Here is a 22,728-nt window from a genome sequence, read left to right as displayed (position 1 = left end):
TTTTTTTCATAGTTGGTGAGGGAGGGCCAGAAAAGAGAAGCCAGGCTTTATTTGAAAAAAATAAAATTTTTTAAGGATGGAAGAAAGGAAGCATAAATGCTGTAAGGCAGATGATGCAAAGGTTAACCATATTTTTATAGACTTTCAGATTTGGAGGGGTTGTCAGAGTCCATTCAAGTGTCATTCAACCCACAACTGAATAAGAATTCCTTTCCATATCCTCTCTGACAAGTCATCATCCAGCCTCTGCTCTCGGCCCCCTTTCTGATATGTCCTCCTGAGACAGCTTATTCTATTATTGCATAGTTCTATTGATTACTTTCCTTGTATCATGATTAAATTTACCTCTTTGTAATTCCTATTGGCCTTCTGGAACCAGCAGCACAAGTCTAAGTCCTATTTGATATGATAGCCCTTCATATACATGAAGATTTGTCCCAGTTTTCCAGATCTTCTCCAGCTTAAATATCCTCAATTACTTGCCTGACCAGGGCATTGCACAGCAGAACTCCCACTACAAATGAAGAAATCAAGACACAGAGTGATTTATTCAAAGTCATGTAACTAATAAAGAATATATACAGGTTTGAAGATTCTTTATTGGCATGAATCACTTCTATCAAATGTGTAGCCCAGACGGACTTTTAATAACTAAACTTAGCGAATATAACAGGCATTTTAAAAAACATCTCTTATGTGAAGTAAACAGCATGCTAAATTCTAGAGAGGACACAAAGATTAAATCAGTCACAATTTATGCCTTCCTGGAGATAGTGATCTAATATAAGGTTTGTGGTGTTCAATCATTCAGTTGTGTCCAGTTCTTCATAACCCACACATCATAGCACTCCAATACTGTCTATGAGGTTTTCTTGGCAAAGATATTATAGTGATTTGTCATTTCCTTCTCTAGAACCACTTATTTCAATGAAAGCATAACACATAGTAATATATGATATTAATACACTTAATACAAAATAATACATGATAAATGTATAAGGACAGTGCAAAGTAGGGCCTACTTAAGGTAGTGTCTAGCTGGACAATGGAAGAAAGAGATGTATGAGATAAAACTGGAAATATAGAATGAAATCATATCTTGGTGTGCCTTGAATGTCAGAGATTGGAGCATTATCTAGTAGTAGCATTCATTAAGGAGTTTTGAGGGAAAGAGTGACACAATCAGATCTTTTTCAATACAGTGGTAAAAGAATAGAGAGTCAAATGGGAAGATAAATTACAGATGTATATTTTAATAGTCCTCATAGATAACAATGAAGGCATGTACTAAAATAGTGATAATGTGACTGGAAAGGAAGAAGTAGATACTAGGGATCTTGAAGAGATATATTCTACAACACAACTGATTAGATATGAGAAGTCAGGGAGAAAGAAATAGATTTTCTACAAACTTGAATATGGTAGACTGCAGAAGTATGGAAATCAGAAATTGAGATGAAGGTTTTAGAGAAAATATAGTTATGTTTTTGAACATGTCAAGTTGGAGGTGCTGGTAGGACAGCCTTATCAGTATTAGTTCTTACACTTTCCTATATGTGTAGGAGGTATGATATTTGAGGCTAAATGGTTAATGAAACCAGACGTCTCTTTTAAAGGAAGATAAATGTTGGAAGGGATGTGAGAAAATTGGGATGATAATACATTTAGTGGAGTTGGAAACTCCATCCTATCATTCTGAAGAACAATTTGGAAGTGTCCAAACTTTTGATGCAGCTAGATCCACTGCTAGATCTGTATCTCAAAGAGATTTTTAAAAAGGGAATGGATCTTTATGAACAAAAATGTTTATAGCTGCTTTTTTATAGTGAAAAAGAATTGGAAAATGAGAGGATGCTCATCAATTAGGGAAAGACTGACCAAATTATGATATATGATTGTGATGAAATACTATTGTGCTACAAGAAATGATGGGCAGGGGTGGCTAGGTGGCACAGTGTATAGAACACCAGCCCTGGAGTCAGGAGTACCTGAGTTCAAATCTGGCCTCAGACACTTAATAATTACCTAGCTGTGTGACCTTGGGCAAGCCACTGAACCCCATTTGCAAAAACCTTAAAAAAAAAAAGATGGGCAGGCTGAAAAACCTGGAAAGACTTACATGAACTGATGAAAAGTGAAATGAACAGAATCAGAAGAATATTGTACATAGTAACAGAAATATTGTATGATGATAAATTGTGACTTAGCTTTTCTCAACTATACAGTGATTCAAGACAAGGACTTACGATGAAAAAACTTTGTCTAGCTCCAGAGAAAGAACTGATAGAATCTGAATGTAGATACAAGCATACTATTTTTTCAATTGTGTACTATTATTGGTTGTTCAGTTTTCCTTCTTTATTTTTTCTAATTAACATGTAAAGATAATTTCCACTGTTCATTTTTGTAAGATTTTGACTTCCACATTTTTCTCCCTTCTTCCCTTTCCTAAGCCCTATCCTTGACAGTGGGTAATCTGATATAAGGGGTACATAAAGCATATTATTTTTCATTTTATTTTTATCACAGTTTTTTCCCCTTTGGATCTATATCTTTTACAACATGACTAATGTCAAAATATATTTTGCATGATTGCACATATATAATCTTTATCAAATTGCTTGCCATCTTAGGGAGGAATAAGGAGTGGGAGGGAGAAAATTTGGAACTTTTTTTTAAAAAATTAATGTTAAAAATTGTCTTTACATAAAATTTTTGGGAAAATAAAATATTTTTTAAAAGTCTCTTTTAGGGGTGCTAGGTGGTACAGTGGATAGAGAACTGGCCCTGGAGTCATGAGCACCTGAGTTCAAATCCAACCTCAGACACTTAATAATTACCTAGCTGCGTGGCCTTGGGCAAGCCACTTAATCACTTTGGCTTGCAAAAATATACATATATATATAAAGTCTTTTAAAAATATCTTTTGCTGATTATTTTTTAATCATCTTCCTCACAAAGTGGAGTAGAAGATGTACAGCAACATGATATCCAGGACAGCATAATATAACTAAGTGTGATTTAAATATATTAAGTATATGCTTATCTTTTTTAAATAATTTTGTTTTTATTTGGGTTTTCTCGGCAGGAGAAACAATTGCAGAACTTACAGATGTAACCAGCTTGAATAATGCAGAATCTGATGGGCAAGTAACAATTTTTACAGACAAAACAGGAGTCATAAAAGCTGCAAGGTTACTTCTTTCTTCTGTGACAAAAGTGTTGTTACTGGCTGACCAAATAGTCATTAAACAAATTATAACTTCAAGAAACAAGGTATTTGGCTTTTCTACTCTTTCTACAAAAAACAGTTATGAGAGTTGTTAATAAGGTTTCTAGGGTTAGTTTAATCCTCTTTATTATAGCATAATATATTATAAATTAACTTTTATTAGCACAATAGTTTGTTTGGCATGAGTGATAACCAAGTAAATGAAGTGGGTCAGTCATAGCAATGATTCCGTGTACATTACATTAAACAACGATTACTTTTCTTCAGAAAAAATAGGGACAGGAAAGTTACATGACCTGCTCAAAATCAACTAGAAGCTAAGAGAGTCAGCTCCAGACCTAGTGTTCTTTCCACTCTTACCACCCTATAGAATTCCAGAGTTAAAAGGAAGTTCAGTTCCTATCTGAGCATGATTCTGTTACAACATTCTGAGTAATCCAGGCTGCTAGATTATCTCCAGCATAAATGGGAAGAGGTAGACATTAGTCCTATTGCTAGTTAAATTCAACAAAGGAAGATGTTAAGGCATGTTTTCTGAGCTAGATAACATTTTAATAATGGACAGAACTTGCTAATAGATTGAATGAGTTAGTGAATTGCCTCAGATTAGCCAAATACCTAGAGTAGAAGAACAGCTCCCTTTTTATAGTTTTGTTTTGTTTTTTTGCAAGGTAATGGGTTTAAGTGGCTTGCCCAAGGCCACGCAGCTAGGTAATTATTAAGTGTCTGAGGCTGGATTTGAACTCAGGTACTCCTGACTCCAGGGCTGGTGCTCTATCCACTTTGCCACCTAGTCACCCCCCTTTTTATAGTTTTTGAAGAATAATTTACAAAGAACAAGATTTTGAATATGGGAGGAAAGAATACAATTGGTTATAGGGTTGGCAGCATCATGAGGGTTGAGGACAACATGATTGGTTACAGAGTTGACTATGGGGAACATCATGATTGGTTGGAAGTTGGGTATAAGGACTAGCAACAACCCCTTCCTTCCTTCCTTCCTTCCTTCCTTCCTTCCTTCCTTCCTTCCTTCCTTCCTTCCTTCCTTCCTTCTTTCCTTCCTTCCTTCCTTCCTTCCTGTGGCTAAGAAATATTCATTATTTGAGTCCACGTGCAAGGTCAGAGAAAGTGAACAAGATTTCTTTGGATAACAAAGCAGACATCTTTGGAGGATAGCTTGAGGGTGTAAAGATACTAGACCAGACTCCCTGGTATCCACTTGTGTTCCTCAGGGATAACAGATTTTTTTTTGAGGCAAGAATAGAACAGTGATTAACAAGAGAACTATATTTCTAAACTTAGCTCTTTATAGGCCAGCTGAATTTCTATATTAAGTTCAGAGGTCATGACTTAAGTCTGGACAAAATCAATTAATTTTTGATAGGCTAAAATAAATAAGATCAGTAAAAAATGTTATGGAATCAATTTAACCTTCTTAGGCCTAAGTTAATTTCATCAGGGAAAGTAGAGTATCTCTCTGAGACAAATGACTGGATTTTGCTTTAGTCCTCAGATTTGTAGACTCCTTTAGGAGCTAATGCTATTTCCAGAAACTTATGTTAAGTGGTCAGCATCTAGAGGGAGGCAGGATTTCTTAGGATCATAGGATTTAGAACTAAACAGGGACTGGAAGATCATCCCTAGTGTGCCAAGTGATTGGGAATATCAGGTCAGGTAATGAATATGAAAGTTCTTTTTTATGTTTCTGAACTATGTAGAAGTCTAAGGTTTTATCATTATTGTTAGTCTGCGAAAGGACCTTAGGAAGTAACTGTTGTCCATTAGTATATGACACTGTTGAAACCATTTCCAGGCACAGTCACTTATCCTGCACGTGACAAGTATTTGGTTCTTTCCTTTCCCACCCTTAATCCATACCCCTTTGCTTCCAGTTCAGATCATCCACCTGGGGGAGCACTAAAGAAAAATTCTTATTTGTGAGGACCTAGAGGAGTTTGTGCCTGTGTAATGAATTTTAGGGATTTACTTTTCCTACAGTTTTAGGAAATTTGGCACTGACTCTAAGCATGTTTCTACAGGCTAACTATAGTGTTTTGCACAAACCCAGTTCCTTGTCATTGTTGTGTTGTAATAAAGCTGATGAGGATTGAGACCGTGGTAATCTTGGGTAATATATGCCTTTGTCTGATCTAAGAAGAGCAGCTTCCTAGGAAGTGGGAAATTGGTATGCACTTGATTTTTTTCCATAACCATTATGTAGCAAATAAATCCTGTGGCAAGATTATGGGATTTGAACAGAAAATGTTGACTTCCTGCTCTTGGTCAAAAGAGTTATACTCTATCCTTAGACATTTGGGAGGTATTCTCCCCTTTCCCATTCACACAGTACACTTTTTGATTCTGGATTCCAAAGACAGGTAAGAATAAAATTAAATTGTTAAAAAATAAAACAGGCCTACCAGTCTTAGGTAATGATTTGGAGGTGTGCTTGATTAAAGTAGAGTGTTGATGATGTGATCATCTTTTTAAGGGTAATTTTTATTTCTAAAAGTTTCCTAACCCAAATAATTGTTTCTACTCTACAGTATTGATTTGATAAGCTATAGAAGTGAATTTTATAAAGGATGATTGTGTTGGGGTGGCTGGGTGGCACAGTGGATAAAGCACCGGCCCTGGAGTCAGGAGTACCTGGGTTCAAATCCAGTCTCAGACATGTAATAATTACTTAGCTGTGTGGCCTTGGGCAAGCCACTTAACCCCATATGCCTTGCAAAAGCCTAAAAAAAATAGAATTGCCAGAGAAGTCAATAGGAAGGATTAAAGATATTATGTTTAAAAAAATAATAAAGGATGATTGTGAAAATAGAGCCCATTTAAATGGTGTACCTTTTTTTAGTTACATCATATTAGGAACCATAATTTGGGGAACAGTTAATTTGGGCACAGCTAGGATTTATAGTTTCAGAGAAATTAATGAATCATATATAAAATGGGTTAGTGTTTTTCAGTTTATAGTGATAGATATCTTGGGCACAAAGCCTCTAAGAATTCTAGCTGACACAAAAACTACAACCAAACACTGACCAGCACTGACTATTGGATAGTCACCTGGAAGTGACTATAAGACCAAGATTAGGGCCTCAAAGCATCAAAGGCATGAATTTCCTCTCCTTGCACTTGCCTTGGTCACACATGTTCCAATATATGAATCTTTCCCCACTACCACTGTGACCACACATGATTCTTACATATCTGTTCTTCTTTTTTGTGACCTTTATGTATGTTAGCCTTAATAATGCTGAGTGTATTTGTGGGATATGGCAGATATTTTGTTACTACTTTCTTTACTATGTCATTTAAAGGCCATTTCTTAGAGCTAATTGTAGCCTTTGATGTAAAAACATCAGTGGGAGCTTAAGGGCTTTATTGTAGTAAAGCACACCTTCATAGTAACATGAATTCAGGGTAGTAGTTCTCCAAGACACCTGAATGGTGAGAGCAGGTTGGGGATGGTGATGGTGGGTCCCCAGGGTTCTGTGTTATGGGAGTGATTCAAGTTGATGATGTCAGAATGGTCTGATTCCAAGACTCTAGAGACAGAGATGAACTTAAGTCAGCCAATCTCTGGAAGTGACCTCTTTCTTTTCCTTTCCTAAAAGTGACCTTTTATCTTGAGGCCAGAGCCCTAACATGCAATCAGTTTATTTAATAAACTTCCCAATTTGATCAAAAATTACCCTGATTTACTTCCTTTACAAATAAAAACTCCAGGAATAATTTTTTAAAATTATATAAGTAAATCTTATTATTGTTAAGGTTAAAAATTATATTTTGTTTTATAGGTCCTTGCAACTATGGAACAATTGGAGACTGTGAGGAGTTTTCAGGAGTTTGTGCAAATATTCAGTCAGTTTGGAAATGAAATGGTAGAGTTTGCACACTTAACTGGAGACAGACAAAATGTATGTATTTTCTAGGTTTATAGTAAAGTTTAGTATAGAAGTTTATAGCAAAAAAGCAAAGTTTACTTTTATTTGTTTTGTTTTTTCCACAAGAATGTGTAACAATTATGTGTACTGTTTGTCTATATAAAAAAAAATTTAAATAGATTTTAGGTACACAGGCCAGTTCACAAATGCTTGAAGAATGTCAACCAAAATACCATATATTTTCAATTTGCTCATTTGTCTAATATTTATTTTATAGCACATTCATGTTTCAGGAAGAGATTGGATTAGGTTTGAGATTGGATCATTTAAACTCTTAAGATTTGATGATTTGAGTACTTTTATTATTGTTAATAATAATAGCTATATTTATATATTGTTTACATTTAAAAATTTGTATAGCACTTTACAAAAATAATTTTATTTAATTCTCACAATAATTCTGGGAGGTATATGTTATTATTATCCTCAGTTTATAGATGTAAGTCTTTGAGGACTTAGGTCTTTAAGACTCTAGATAAGGCAATCTGTCTGCTGAACCACCAACCTGCCTAGCATCCACTTTAGTTTTCAGTGAAAATATTAATAATTAGAGAAAAAACAGAAAAAATTGAATGAGAAAAATATTTTTATTTATTTATATTGATTATTCATACTTGAGGAAAAGTAATTTTAGAAAATCAACTAGGTGATGGACTAGAGGTATAAAATGACATGTTTTCAGATATGATCAAATGTTGAATTGTTTTATTTACATATACTTATTTGTGGGAGGCAGCTAGTAGCCAAGTGGATAAAGCATTGGTTCTGGAGTCAGGAGAACCTGAGTTCAGATTTGATCTCAGACACTTAAAAAAAATTACCTAGCTGTGTGACCTTGGGCAAGTCACTTAACCCCATTGCCTTGCAAAGACCAAAAACCATATACTTATACTTATTATGGAAGCAGGGAGTTGGAGACTATTGATAGAGATTCAAAAAAAAAAAGTTCAAAAGAGGACGCACAATGGAAATTTTGTCCTTATGTTAACAGAATTATTTTTTTAAGATTCATTTTTAAATAAAATTTTGAGATCCAAATTTTCTCACTTTTCCCTAAGATGATAAGCAATTTGGTACAGGTTTTATATTATTTATATTTATATATATTTTATATATATATATATATATATTTGTATATATATGCAACATGTGAAGCATTTCCACATTATTCCTAACATGTTAAATTTAATAACTTTTTAAAAAATCATATGAAGAATTCATAGTTTGACATACAATCTTTCCTTGTCCTTTGAGTGTTGATTATTAAGATCACAAAAAAAGAAAATTTAAATTAAAAAGAATTGATGTGTAGTTCAGTGATCATTCAGAAGGGGATCTCTGAGTACTATTCAAAGAAATTTCCTATACCATCCATCTTGGGAAATTTGTAATAAATAAAAGAGTAAAGGAGCAGAAAAGATGGACAAAGTATTGTTTTTTCCCTTCATTTTTTTTTGACGAAGACCATGACATCAGAGAGATGATGCCATGATAATCACATGGATTAAATTTGAGTGAGGGGGATACTGTGCTAAGTCACCAGCCTCACCTTCTCCTCTCAAGTCATCTGGGTCTAGTGGTCAGATATGAATCAGGACAGCTGGAGATGGTCCTGAATGCAAGGCAATCAGGATTAAGTGACTTGCCCAAGTTCACATAGCTATTAAGTGACAAGAGTATGAGGCTAGATTCAAACTCCCATTCTGACTCCAAGACCAGTGCTCTATCCTCTGCTACCTAGCTGCCCTGAAGATGGGTGAAGTAGTGTGCATCTGAATGCCCATGAGTTGAATCTTTCTAAACCCGGGAGTACCTTCATAATTAAATCCATAGTATGTAAAGAAGGGATAGCTAGTGACAGTGGTCAACTTCCTGAGTTCCAGTGTGACCTCAGACACCTGCCAGCTGTGAGACCCTGGACAGGTCACTTCACCTATATGTCTCAGACCTGGAGTGTTGTCTTTTTTTTACCTATGCTTTCTTCAGGACTCAACAAAAATCCCATCTTTTGTAGAACGATTTTTCCCAGGCTGCCTCAGCCCACCACTAGCTCTCTGTATCTTGAGTACACACACACACACACACACACACACACACACACACACACATACCACAGTGAAGATTCCTGGAGGGCAGAGCTGTCATTTCTTTGCATTCTGAATGCTTCATCCAGGCCTTGAAATGCACTAAGTGTTTAGGATGTGCTCGTGGATGATTGATTCATTAGGAACTGGTTGACTGACTCAGAGGAATGACTAGGAATAGCACCAGACCCTTGCTTTCTCAGGATTTTTACCAATGATTTGGTTGAAAGCACAGATAACATGGTTGCCACATTTGTATATCATATGGAGCTTTGAAGAATAGGTACCACATTGGATGATGGTTGGGGTTAGGAGGAGCAAGCTAGAACCATGAGCCAATTTGAATAAGGTAATAATGGGGTTTTGAGTTTGGGACTGGACCTGTGATTTCTTTCCCCATGAAGACCTCCCTTTACCACTTTAGTTCAACTCATTAGAGCCTGAGAGAAGTGCTTGGGCCATTTTGTCTCAAGAAAGATATGAACCTAAGTCATGTTGACTCTGAGGCTGTCTCTTTATTCACTATGTCATGTTACATCTCTGGGTGAAAGTTAATTCCAGGAATACCACTACTAGATTTGTATCTAAAAGAGATCAAAGAAAAAGGAAAAGACCCATATATACAAAAATGTTTATAGCAGCTCTTTTTTGTGGGAGAAGAGAATTGGAAATTGAGGGGATGCCCATAATTTGGAGAATGGCTGAACCAGTTATGGTATATGATTTTGATAGAATACTATTGTACTATAAGAGAAAGTGAACAAGATTTCTTCAGAAAAACCTGGGAAGACATATGAACCAATGCAAAGCATTGAGCAAAATCACAGTAACAACAGTATTATACAATGATCAACTGTGAATGACTTAGCTATTCTCTGCAATATATTGATCCAAGAAATGGTTGATGTCTTATGATGAAAAATACCATCCACCTCCAGAGAAAACTGATAGAACTGAATGTAGATCAAAGTCTACTTTTTAAACTTTATTTTTCTTGGAGTTCTTTTGTCTGTTTTCATAACTTGGTTAATATGGAAATGTTCTGCATGACTGCATAGGTTTAATCTATATCAAATTGTTTGCTTTCTCAAAGAGTGGGGAGGGAGGGAGGGAGAAAATTTAGAACTTATATTAAAAAAATGAATGTTGATTATTTTTACATGTAATAGAAAAAAAAATGAAAGTTAAAGCCAGGGAGGGAAAAGGTATCTGTGGTAGAGGAAGCTTTCTACTCATTCAAGGAAATAGTTTCTGTGTACCATAGAGTCATAGCGTGGTACCTGGGACACAGAGGTTACTTGCCCAGAGTTCAAATAGACAGTACATGCCAGAGGATGGACTTGAACCCATGACTTCCTGGTTCCAAAGCTAGTTCACTATCTGCTGAACTCTAAGATGCAAAACTGCTGATAAGACATTTTACATCATTTCTACTCTGTGTCCTTCAAAATCAGTATGTTCTGACTGTCCAGGCCAAGGATTGTTGGTTCTTGTTAGTGATTATCTTTTCTGATACATAAAGGAATAAATTTAGAGAAATTCATAGGAATAAATACAAAGTTTTATATCTGAATATTAAAAAATCAATTTCATAAATAAAGAATGGGAAAGTATGGCTACATGACAGTTTTTGAAAAAGATCAGGTTTCAGTGAACTGCAAATTCAGTCTGAGTCGTTACCTTTTTTATACCACAGTCATTTCCCCTTAATAGCATCTCTCCCCACTAAACCTTTCCTTATAAAATAAACAAAAATAATTAGACAAATGCCCCTGAAGTTATTGTTTCTGAAAGTGTTACCAGAGTATTCCATAGGTTTATCCCTCTCCTTTTTTTAAAAAAAATCATTTTTTACTGTTTCCAGTTACATGTAAAAATAATTTTTAACATTTCTTTTGGTAAAGTTTTCTCCCTCCCACTTTTCCCTCCCTCCCATTTTTCCCTCCCCCCCACTCAAGGGTAGCAAGAAGTATGCTATAGGTTAACATGTACAATTGTTATTATCTCTCTTCAAAGGAGTAAGGCATATGTCCTTATGAGTTCTTCAGGACTGAGATTGTTCACTATAGCACATCCTAGTCTCTGAGTTCTTTTAAGTAGTATTGTAATTAAATATGCCCTTGGACGCTGACCTTATAGAATTGAAATGAAATGTTGTTACTATTTGGGAAATACATTCCAGATTTCAGTTAACGACTTAAAAATAAGGCTTTTGAAACACAACCTGGTGATAATTTTCAAATATTTCAATTTTCTTTAATTATGATATTTTAAAATCCTTTTTCTTAAAGTGAAGATGATTTTCAGATGTTGAATTTGTTTCTATTATCCTTCAAAAAGCCAGTATTATCATTTTCATTACATTTTAGGATTTGAAAGATGAAAAGAAAAAGGCAGAAATGGCAGCAGCTCGGGCAGTTCTTGAGAAGTGTACTATGATGCTTCTCACAGCTTCAAAGGTAGGATGAAAATTAGTGGCTTTAATGTTTCTGTATTGAGACCTTAAGACTGGCAGTTTACATCATTTTTTCTTTTTTATGTGTTAAAATTTTAACTTTAAAAGCTGTACTGTAAGAGGTTAATTTTATTTTAAGTAATCTAAAAGGAAAAATTCTCAATCTCTAGAATAATCCTTTGACGGATATTGTACAATTATCATCATTCCCATTTTACAGATAAGGAAATTGGTAACTTACACATTATCTGTGGAAAAATTTGAATCCAAAGCTACTAACTTCCTACCCTATCTATTATACATGCTTATTCCTTATATAGCTATTGAATACTTGTTATATACTGGATAAATAAGCTTCTTATATTGAGGCTCTAGGAATGAATGATCATTTAATTCCTCATAACTACAGAGATTTTACTAGAAAACCAGCTATAATGACATTATTTATAAAAATTCATACATTTCTCTATAAAGTATGTAAGTTTTCACCTAAAAGAGGTTCACATTTTTTTTTAAAGACATGTCTTAGGCATCCTAATTGTGAATCAGCTCGTAAAAATAAAGCTGGAGTATTTCAGCGAATGAAACTGGCTTTGGAACAAGTAATTGAAATTGTAACAGACTGTAGACCAAATGGAGAGAATGAAGTATCCTCTATCAGTATATATGCTGGCATAAAAGAATTTAAGGTAAGAATAAGAAAGAAATACAAGGTTTTTTCACATTTTCTCTCATTTATGTTTTTAGTTACGTTTTGCTATAGAAGATAGAAGTTTTACAGAGATAGGTAATGTTTTTAATTTTTTTCAGTGAAGGATCTATACTTATATTATTACTATAATTTTGTTATAAGAGTAAACATAAACCCTCCCCCCCCCACCCAAGAAGAGAAACCTCAAGAATAGTGAGAGAGAGAAAAAAATATATATATTTCAGTCTGTGTTCAGATTCCTATGGCTTTGTCCCTGGGGTGAGTTGCTTTCTTTATCATAAGTCTACCAGAGAAGTTGCTTCAATATTTTTCCCACAGTTGCTATTACTAACTGTATTTCCCTATACTCTATTCCTCCCCACTCTCATTTATTCTGTTCTCTCTCTCTCTCTCTCTCTCTCTCTCTCTCTCTCTCTCTCTCTCTCTCTCTCCTTTCATCCTGGCCCTGTCCAAAAGTGCGTTGTATCTGAGTACTCCCTCCCACAATCTTCCCTCTTTTCTGTCACCTATTCCCCCCTTCCATCCCCCATTCCCCCTTATCCTATCCCTTTCTTCTCATTTTTCTCTAGGGTAAGATAGATTTATTTTTTTTTAAGTTTTAAAGATTTTATTTATTTTGAGTTTTATAATTTTTCCCCTAATCTTACTTCCCCTCCCCCTCACCCCCACAGAAGTCAATTTGCCAGTCTTTACATTGTTTCCATGGTATACATTGATCAAAATTGAATGTGATGAGAGAGAAATCATATCCTTTAGGAAGAAACATAAAGTATAAGAGATAGCAAGATCATTCAATAAGATATCAGGTTTTTTTTCCCTTAAGTTAAAGGTAATAGTCCTTGGTCTTTGTTCAAACTCCACAGTTCTTTCTCTGGACACAGATGGTATTCTCCATGCAGACAGCCCCAAATTGTCCCTGATTGTTGCACTGATGGAATGAGCAAGTCCATCAAGGTTGATCATCACCCCCATGTTGCTGTTAAGGCATACAGTATTTTTCTGGTTCTGCTCATCTCACTCAGCAAGATAGATTTCTATATCCTATTAAGTGTGTATGTTATTTCCTCTCTGAGTCATTTCTGATGAGAATGAAGGCTCACTCATTCCTCCAGCTTTTTCCTTGACTCTTATGTGAAATTTCTTAGCTTCTTCATCTCCTTTCCCTTCCTCCCAATACTTTCCTTTATCACCCATTGACTCCCATCTTTTTACTGTATTATACCATTATATTCCATTCCTTCCTGTGCCCTGTCTATATATGTTCCTTCTAACAGTTCTTATAAATGAGAAAGTTCATATGAGTTATCAATATCTTCTTCCCATGCAGGAATACAAACACTTCAATATCATTAAATTCTTCATAGTTAGTCCTTCTCATTCAAACTTTCTGTTCAGCTCTGGTTGTTTCAATAGGAAAGTTTGAAAGTACCCTGTTTTCGTTGAAAGTCCATCTTTTCCCCTGAAAGAGGATGTTCAGTTTTGCTGGGTAGTTGATTCTCAATTGTAAACCAAGATCTTTTGCCTTCCAGAATATTACTCTAATCCCTACAAGCCCTTAATGTAGATGCTTCCAGATCCTGTGTAATCCTGACTATGGAACCTTGGTAATTTGTTTCTGGCAGCTTTTAGAATTTTAGAGTTTTCTCTTTGATTTGGGAGTTTTGGAATTTGGCTATAATATTCCTGGAAGTTTATCTTTTGTGATTGCAGGAGGTGACCAGTGAATTCCCTCAATTTCTATTTTACCCTCTGCTTCTGGGATCTCAGGGCAATTTTGCTGTATTATTTCTTGAAAAATGAAGTCCTGATTGTGACTTTCAGGTAGCCCAATAATTTTTAAATGATTTCTTCTGGATCTGTTTTTGAGATTGGTTGTTTTTCCAATGAGATATTTTCCATTTTCTTCTAGTTTTTGGCTTTTTTGGAAGAGTTTTATTTCTTCCTGATTTCTTGCAAAGTCATCAGCTTCCTTTAGTTCCATTCTGCATTTGAAGGAGTTATTTTCTTCAGAGAGCTTTTTATCTCCTTTTCCAGCTGGCCAATTCTGCTTTTTAAGTCATTCTTCTCCTCATTTGCCTTTTGTTTTGCTTTTTTCCATTTGGCCTAAACTGGTTTTTAACATATTATTTTCCTCAATATTTTTTTGTTTTTCTTTCACCAAGTTGCTGATTTGGTTTTCATGATTTATCTGTATCACTCTCATTTTTCCTCCCAATTTTTCCTCCACCTCCTTTAATTGCTTTTCAAAGTCTTTTTTGAGCTCATCCATAGTCTGAGCCTATTTTCTATTTCTCTTGGAGGTTTTGGATACAGAAGCTTTGATTTTGTCATCATCTGAGTATGTGTTTTGATCTTCCAGGGGACTAAAGTAATTTTCTATGGTCACATTCTTCTTTTTCTGTTGTTTACTCATTTCCTCAGCCCAAGACTAATTTACAGCACTTCCAAGGCTTTGGAGTTTCTTTAGGGGGACACCCCGCTGGGACCTTTATTCCTCCAAGGTCTTATGCTCTCTTGCCTGTACTTTGATATGTAGATGACCATAGCACTCCCCTGTGCCCTGGAGCTGTAAGGAGGATCCCTGCTCAGCTATCTTAGTATGGAAGCCCAAACTGCAACCTGGATCTGAGTGTGGGCAAACAGCAGAGTCCTGCCACCAGGGAGAGCAGAGAGATTTCTGCAGTCTCCCTGGACCCCCTTACCATCTGTAGGCCATGCTCTGGAGGTACAGGCTGGTTTCTCCCTATTCTGCAGCCAGTGCTCCTCACTTCACAGTCAGTCTGGTGTAGCTGAGTTCTCTCACTGCCCCTTCACGTGCTTCCTGGGCTGTGCTGCAACCAGGGCTTTTTCCAAGTCCTGGTTTTGGTGAAACATACCTTTCCCCCAGAACTTCTAAGTTAATTTGGACTAGGAAAATGTATCACTCAGTCTTTCTGTGGGTTCTGCCCCTCTAAATTTTGGCTAGAGTCATAATTTGATGGCTTTTGGAGTTTTTTGGGGAAAGAGGTCCCATGAAATGCTGCCTTCATGCCACCATATTGGCTCTGTATGTACCCTTATATTTTTAATTGACTACATTCTCATCTCTGACCAAAAAGTTGTCCATTTTCTATTTCTCTATTGAAGTGCATATTAGTTATGTATATGACTGCTGTTAGCAAAGAAGTCATTCTCTGTTTAAGTCATTATCCCTGTTAATAGTTAGAACTTTTAGATTAGTCAACATAGTTCATTAACTGTGCTGAAACAGTGAGCATGATCCACAGAACCCCCAATAAAGTGCCATCTCCAGCTTTAACACCCTGTTGAATACTTGGAATTTAAAAACTCGAAGGTAGCTCAGTTCAACTAGTGGTGATTAGGACATACTAAATTATTTTGTAAAATTGATTAATCATAGAAAGCTGATTCATACATGAGCTTTATGCATTTATTTATTCCATAAATTTGTGTTCTCATTCATGTAAAAGCTACTCTTTCCAGTGCAGATCAAATTCACCATAGGTGACTCTTTTCCTTCAAAAATACTTGTCTTTGCCAAATTACTATTAAAACATGAAACCTAACTATTGGCTATCCTTCTTCTTTCATGATAAGCATACCTTATTTTATGTTCATATGTCTCTGATACCATCCTTTATGTTACTACTATTGCACAATTCTTTTTTATAAAATTTTACAACCTCATTAGGCATATATGGTAGAATCTTCTACATGAGATAATCACTCAAGAGTTTAACTTAAATATTGATATGGGAAAAGCCAAGTAGATGATAAATTCCTAGTATCTTTATCATTGGTTCTCAATTGTTTACAGAGTGGTAGAACTCTTAAATTTATTTTTTAAATTATAATATATTTTTTCAATCAACAAAAATTCTCTCTCTCTCTCTCTCTCTCTCTCTCTCTCTCTCTCTCTCTCCGCCTCTCTCCCCTGCTCCCCCTTCTCTGCCTCCCCCATTGAGAACTAAAGAAAATTAGTCAAAAACTGTCATAAACACTGATTGTCAAGTGAAATAAATTTCCCATTTCCAAGATACATACACACACACACACACACACACACACACACACACACGACATATATGCAGCATTCTTAAGTCCTTCACTTTTCTAACATGAGTTATATAGCATGTTTCATTATTAATCTTCTGGAATCATGGTTGGTTATTTATCTGTCAAAGTTGTTTGTTTTCACTATATTATTATCAGTGTATAAACTGTTATCTCGGTTTTGTTTACTTCACTCTGCATTAGTTCATACCAGTATTCCCCAGGTTTCTTTGAAACTGTCCCCTTCATCAGTTCTTACACCACCATAGTATTTTCTCACAGTTTTATAATATACCTTGTTTAGCCATTCCCCAATTTATGGGCACCCTCTCAAATTCTCATTTTTTGCCACCTCAAAAAAACTAACAATATTTTTGTAAATCTTTTGTTTGAGATCATTTTTCTTAGTAAACATGAGTCTATATTATAATATGCAATTGGATGAATGACTCATAGAATCTAGTCATTGAAAATGGAATAGTGAGCTTAGCCTAGAATTGAACAGGTTGGAGAGAGACCTGTTTTTACTGGTAAGTTTCATGGTGCTTTAAATGATCCTAACCTTTTCCCTGAAACAGTGACCCATTTTGCACTACCTTAATTTCTCAATATGTTCTTTTCTTCAGCTATTTTACCCCCCATGTATTGCCACCCATCCCTTGTAGCAGTGAAAAAAACACTAACCAGTGTATCCTTTCTGACTATGAATGCAATATTCTATACTCATACTCTTTCCCTCCCCACAACTGCAAAAAAAGGAGTACATTTTTTCTTTTTTTCTCCAGAATTAAGCTTCTTAGTCATTCTAATTTTGTAGCACTCAGTTTCTTTTTTCCTTCCATTTGTAGTAGAGTAGTCAGGCCTGGTATTGTTAAATAATAGTATTTCTTCAATAATGTTGTGTAACTGAGAATCATTAACTACCACAATTTCTAAAAAATTAAAGCTGATAAATCACCCAAGAGCAATAGAAAGCCCCTGACATAATGCTTAATAAATATTCAGTGAATGAGTGTATGCCAACTTATTCATTTAGTGAAAAATATGTACAATAAAATAACTAGAACCAATTGTCTCATGGTACATCCTTCCTGCTAGGTAAATCTATTAAGGAAATCAAATTAGCTTTACAAAATAAAAAATTGTTCAAAGTCAATAGGCAAGAAAAATCAGCAAACAATAAAGAACCTGACCTTAAAAAAGCTCCTGTAGTGGCAGGGAAAATTCAAAAGGAGATAACAGCTTTAACCAAACGACTCTAACCAAACAACTCAACCTCAAAGAAAACTACAAATTGAATCCAAGTCCACCAAGAATTCCTAAAAGTATTAAGGAAATAGATGAATGGTAGAGTTAAAAATAGTTAAAGAAATGAGGTCAATGCAAGACAATTATGAAAAGATAATTAACATCTTGATAACAGAGAAAGAATAAAATATTAATGAAAATGGCACCTTAAAAAACAAAATTGACCAGATGATAAAAGAAGCACAAAAAAGAAGAAAAACCTTCTTTAACATCATAATTACCTAAATGAAAAAAGAGGTTACAAAAACTCACAAAAAAGAAATAATTCTTTAAAAATTAGAATGAAGCATGTGGAAACTTTATAAAGACTCCAAGAGACATCAAGAAACAATAAAACAAATTCAAAAGATGAAAAAAGAGAAGATAATGTGAAATATCTCATGAGAAAAACAATTGCTCTGGAAAATAGATGGAAGAGAGGTAATTTAATAATTATTGAATTACTGAAAGTCATGATTTTAAAAAAGTACTTAGAAATTATCTTTCAAGAAATTAACAAGAGATTCTAGGAAGATGAAAGAATAAGATGGGAAATTACATGACTCTCCTAATTCTCCCACAAACAATATAAAATAAAGCCTTAAACAAATTTTGAGTGACAGAAATAATTTAAAAACTGGGTAAAGCATACAACTCAGGAGGACATTAGTAAAGTGGTAGTTTGACCTGCCTGAAGTACAAGTAACTCTGGACAGATACTGCTGAATCAAAAAACAACAAGCTCAGGGAGTATCTGTATTAGTTTCAATTTCAGCATTTTTACCTTATAGACTGTTAGGGTCAGACAGTTAATGACAGGAGGATTGTAGGACCCTCAACCGGCTCTGAACCCAGGTGTAACTGTGTCTGATCAGTACTCCCAGGGCAAGAAGAAGATGCTACAAGCAATTACACAAACTGTTGAGCAACAGATCCAACAGGTTTTTCATTAAAAGACCAAAGGCAGGGCAGCTAGGTGGCGCAGTGGATAAAGTACGGGCCCTGGAGTCAGGAGTACCTGGGTTCAAATCTGGTCTCAGACACTAAAATAATTACCTAGTTGTGTGGCCTTGGGCAAGCCACTTAACCCCGTTTGCCCTGCAAAAACCTTAAAAAAAAAAGAAAGAAATAAAAAAGACCAAAAACCATGCAACATTATATTGCAAGGAGCAAATCAGCTGGTCTTAAAACCATCAATAAGTTATCCAGCAAAGTTGTGTATGGTCCTGAATGGAAAAAACCTAGATATTTTATGAACTAAAAGACATTTAAATATTTGTGAAGAAAATACCAGAATGGAATGAAAAATGTGACCTACCAGATTCAGGGGACACAAGGAGATAAACATTAAATGACAATTATAAAGGATTAATAAGGTCAAAATGTTTACTTCTCATATGGAAAAATGTTATCTTTAATTCTTTAGTTTTTGCAAGGCAATAGGGTTAAGTGGCTTGCTCAAGCTAGGTAATTATTAAGTGTCTGAGGCCAGATTTGAATTCAGGTACAGTGCTCTATCCACTGCGCCACCTTGCCACCCCATCTTTAATTCTTAAGAATGGTATTGCTTGGGTAAGTTTGAAAGAGCATACATAGATTGAAGGCTTGGTTTAAGATGAATATGATAGGATGATCCTAGGGAAGATACAAAATGGAGCAATTATCTCATACAAATGAGGCAAAAATAGAAGAATTATTACAATGGAGGTAGGAGGGAGTAGGTTAGTAGTGTTAGACCCCTATTCTCATCAGAACTGAGGGAAAAAGGGAATAACATCTAGAAAGGAATACAAGTCTTCTTAATTCACAGAGAAGTAGGAGGGCAAGGGGATAGGATAAGGGAGGGACTTAGAAGGGTTTACAGATCAGGAAGAAGGGAGAATTGGGGGGGATAAGCGATGAACTCTTAGAAGAATGAGTAAATTAAGGAACAGTAGGGTAAGGGGAGAGAATAAGGGAGAGATTTATAGAAAGGGTGAAAATTATGGAGACAGTGGTTAGAATTCAGTTAGAATTTTGAAGACAGAGTAAAAAGAAAGGGAGATATAATACATAGAATAAAAAATAAAAAGGCCAGAGTAGAACTTCAACTGAAGGAAAAAACAAACAAACAGGGGTAGCAATCATTATCTTAGAAAAAGTTAAAGCTAAAATGGATTTAATTACAAGAGATAAAACAGGAAAACTACATTGTTGATAAAAGGTGCCCATAGATAATGAAATAATATCAGTACTAAACTTGTATGTACCAAATGCTATAACATCCAAATCTCTAAAAGAAAAATTTAATAAATTACAGATGGAAATAGATAGCAAAATTATAATAGTTGGGGACTTCAACTTTCTCCTCTCAGAACTGGATAAATCTGACTAAAAAAGAAATAGGAAAGATATAAGAAATTAATAGAATCTTAGATAAGCTAGCAATATGGAAAGAATTGATTAAGAATAGGAAGAAACATAATTTCTTCTCAACTGTACATAGTACTTTACAAAAAAATTGAACATATATTAGAACATGCGAGTTTCCGTTAAATACAGAAAAAGATCTATTACCAGTTATTTAGTAAATTCAACCAAAACCTATTAATGTTGCTACATCTACTGGTACAGAACAATATATTAGGTGCTGAGGAAGATGAAAAGTTTGGATTGCCCTCATGAAGGCTTAAGGTTTTTTAAGGGGATATGATACATTGACTATGAAAACATAAAATGATACATTTATGTGAAGGATGCAGAAAAAATACAACATTCATTTCTACTAAAAACACTTGGAAACATAGATATAAATAGATTTTTTCTTTGAATGAGAAGCATTTATCTAAAGTCATCAACAGGCAATATTTATAATAGGGATAAGCAAGAAGCCTTTCCAGTAAGATCTAGAATAAAACAAGGATCCTCATCATCATGAATATTATTTAATATTATATTAAAAATGATAGTTATAGCAATAAAAGAAGAAAAAAGAAATTGAAGGAATCAGAATAGTCATTGAGGAAATAAAACTATCTTTTTTCAAAAGATATAATGTTTAGAAAATCCTAGAGATTCAACTAAAAATTTAGTTGAAATATAGAAAAATAGCAGGATATAAAAGAAACCCATATAAATCACCAGTATTTCTATATATCACTAACAAAATCCTACAAGAAGATAGCCCATTTAAAATATCCATAGCCTCTATAAAATACATGGGAGTATAGCTACCAAAACAAACCCCAAAACTACATGAACATAATTATTAAACTATTTTTATGCAAGTATAATCAGATTTAAATAATCAGCAATATTAATTGTTCATGGGTGGTCAAATGCAATATAAAATAATAATGACAATTCTACCTAAACTAATCTGTTTATTCAATGCCTTCCCAATTAAATTACCAAAAAATTATTTTATTGAGCTAGAAAAAATATTTAAAAATTCATTTGGAAAAACAATAGGTCAAGGATATCAAAAGAATTGATGGAAAAAATATAAAGGTAGGAGGCTTTGCAGTACCAGATCCACACTTTATATTATAAGACAGTCATTATCAGAATCATCTGGTAATGACTAAGAAGTAAAAAGGTAGTTCAGTAGAACAGAATAGACATTAATACACAACTCTGAAGTAATGCCTCACACTTATCAGATTGGCTAAGATAACAGAAAAGTAAAACTATTAGGTCCATATGCCAAAGAGATCAAAGGAAAAAGACCTATATGTAAAAAAAAAAATTGAAGGGATGCCAATCAATTCAGAAATGACTAATAGTGGTATTGCTGAGTCAAAGGTTAGGCACAGTTTTATAACCTTTGGACATAGTAAAATGCTCTCCAGAATGATTGGACCAATTTACAACTCCATCAGTGTATAAATTCCTATTTTCCTACACTCTCTAGCTAATTTGTCGTTTTCCTTTTCTGTCATCTTAGCCAATCTGAGTAAATTACCAATGTTATGAAATATTGTTGTACTAAAAAATGAGGAGGGGGAGGATTTCATTAAAAACCTGGAAATACTTAGGAATTGATGCAGAGTGAAGTGAGCAGATCATTGTACACTGTAACAGCAATTTTGTTTTAGAAATCAACCAGGAAAGATTTAACTGCTCTGAATAATGCAATGATCTAAGACAATTCCAAAGGTCTTGTGGTGAAAAATGTTATCTTCTCTCTCTTTTTTTTAAATTTTTAAATTTTTAAAATTTTTTTCAAGTGATTTTTTTATGCATTACTAAAATATTCTTAAGAGTAAACATAATACCCCCTCCCCCAAAAAAATATAGACCTGCATGAGAAATAAAGTAAAAGAAAGAGAAAAAAAATGTGTTTCAGTCTGTGTTCTAATACTATCAGCTCTGTCTTGGGTGGATCACATTCGTTATGATAAGTCCATCACAAAAGTTGCTTCCATATTTTTCCACTGTTGCTGTTGCTGATTGTAATTCCCTCCATTCATACCTCTCCACTACCATATATTATATTTTCTTCTCTCCTTTCACTCTGTCTATCTTCTAAAATGTGCTGTAGGATAGCTGAGGGGCACAGCCAAGAGGCCCCAAGCCCACATATCATCCCTGAGACCTAGCAACCACCCCCACCCCGTGGTCCCAGACAGGCCACCCAATCCCAGCCCCTTTCAAAAAGTAAAAAAAAAAATGTGTTATATCTGACTATTCTCTCCTATGATCTACCCTATCCTCTATCACCCACATCCCCCATTCCCCCATTCCCCCTTCTCTTCTTTTTACTCTAGATGTCTGTACCCTATTGAGTGTATATGTTGTTTCCTCTCTGAGCCATTTCTGATGAGAGTGAAGGTTCCCTCATTCCCCCTAGCCTCTCCCTTTCCATATCATTGCAATAGCTCTTTGCAAATATGTCTTTTATACAAAATATTTTAGCCTATTCCACCTCTCCTCTCTTACTCCCAGTACATTTCTTTCTCTCATTGACTCCATTT

The 22,728-nt window shown here is 34.8% G+C and overlaps 2 protein-coding genes across 5 annotated transcripts in view; one reads left to right on the top strand and one right to left on the bottom strand.

Moving 5' to 3' along the window:
- Positions 1 to 22,728, bottom strand: part of ABITRAM (actin binding transcription modulator) — a 181,352-nt gene that overhangs the window by 61,834 nt on the left and 96,790 nt on the right. For all 3 annotated transcript variants that reach the window (XR_012470786.1, XR_012470783.1, XR_012470784.1), the window contains one exon: positions 346 to 514. The gene's annotated coding sequence lies outside the window, so the exon portion shown is untranslated. The remainder of the gene's footprint in view (positions 1 to 345; positions 515 to 22,728) is intronic.
- Positions 1 to 22,728, top strand: part of CTNNAL1 (catenin alpha like 1) — a 101,098-nt gene that overhangs the window by 26,573 nt on the left and 51,797 nt on the right. For both annotated transcript variants that reach the window (XM_074196753.1, XM_074196754.1), the window contains exons 3-6: positions 3,089 to 3,276; positions 7,036 to 7,155; positions 11,636 to 11,725; positions 12,240 to 12,410. In XM_074196753.1, coding sequence (XP_074052854.1) covers positions 3,089 to 3,276; positions 7,036 to 7,155; positions 11,636 to 11,725; positions 12,240 to 12,410 — 569 coding nt within the window. The remainder of the gene's footprint in view (positions 1 to 3,088; positions 3,277 to 7,035; positions 7,156 to 11,635; positions 11,726 to 12,239; positions 12,411 to 22,728) is intronic.

Source organism: Macrotis lagotis, chromosome 8 (assembly GCF_037893015.1).
Source record: "Macrotis lagotis isolate mMagLag1 chromosome 8, bilby.v1.9.chrom.fasta, whole genome shotgun sequence".
NCBI lineage: Eukaryota > Metazoa > Chordata > Mammalia > Peramelemorphia > Peramelidae > Macrotis > Macrotis lagotis.
This window is presented reverse-complemented; position numbering and strand designations above follow the sequence as displayed.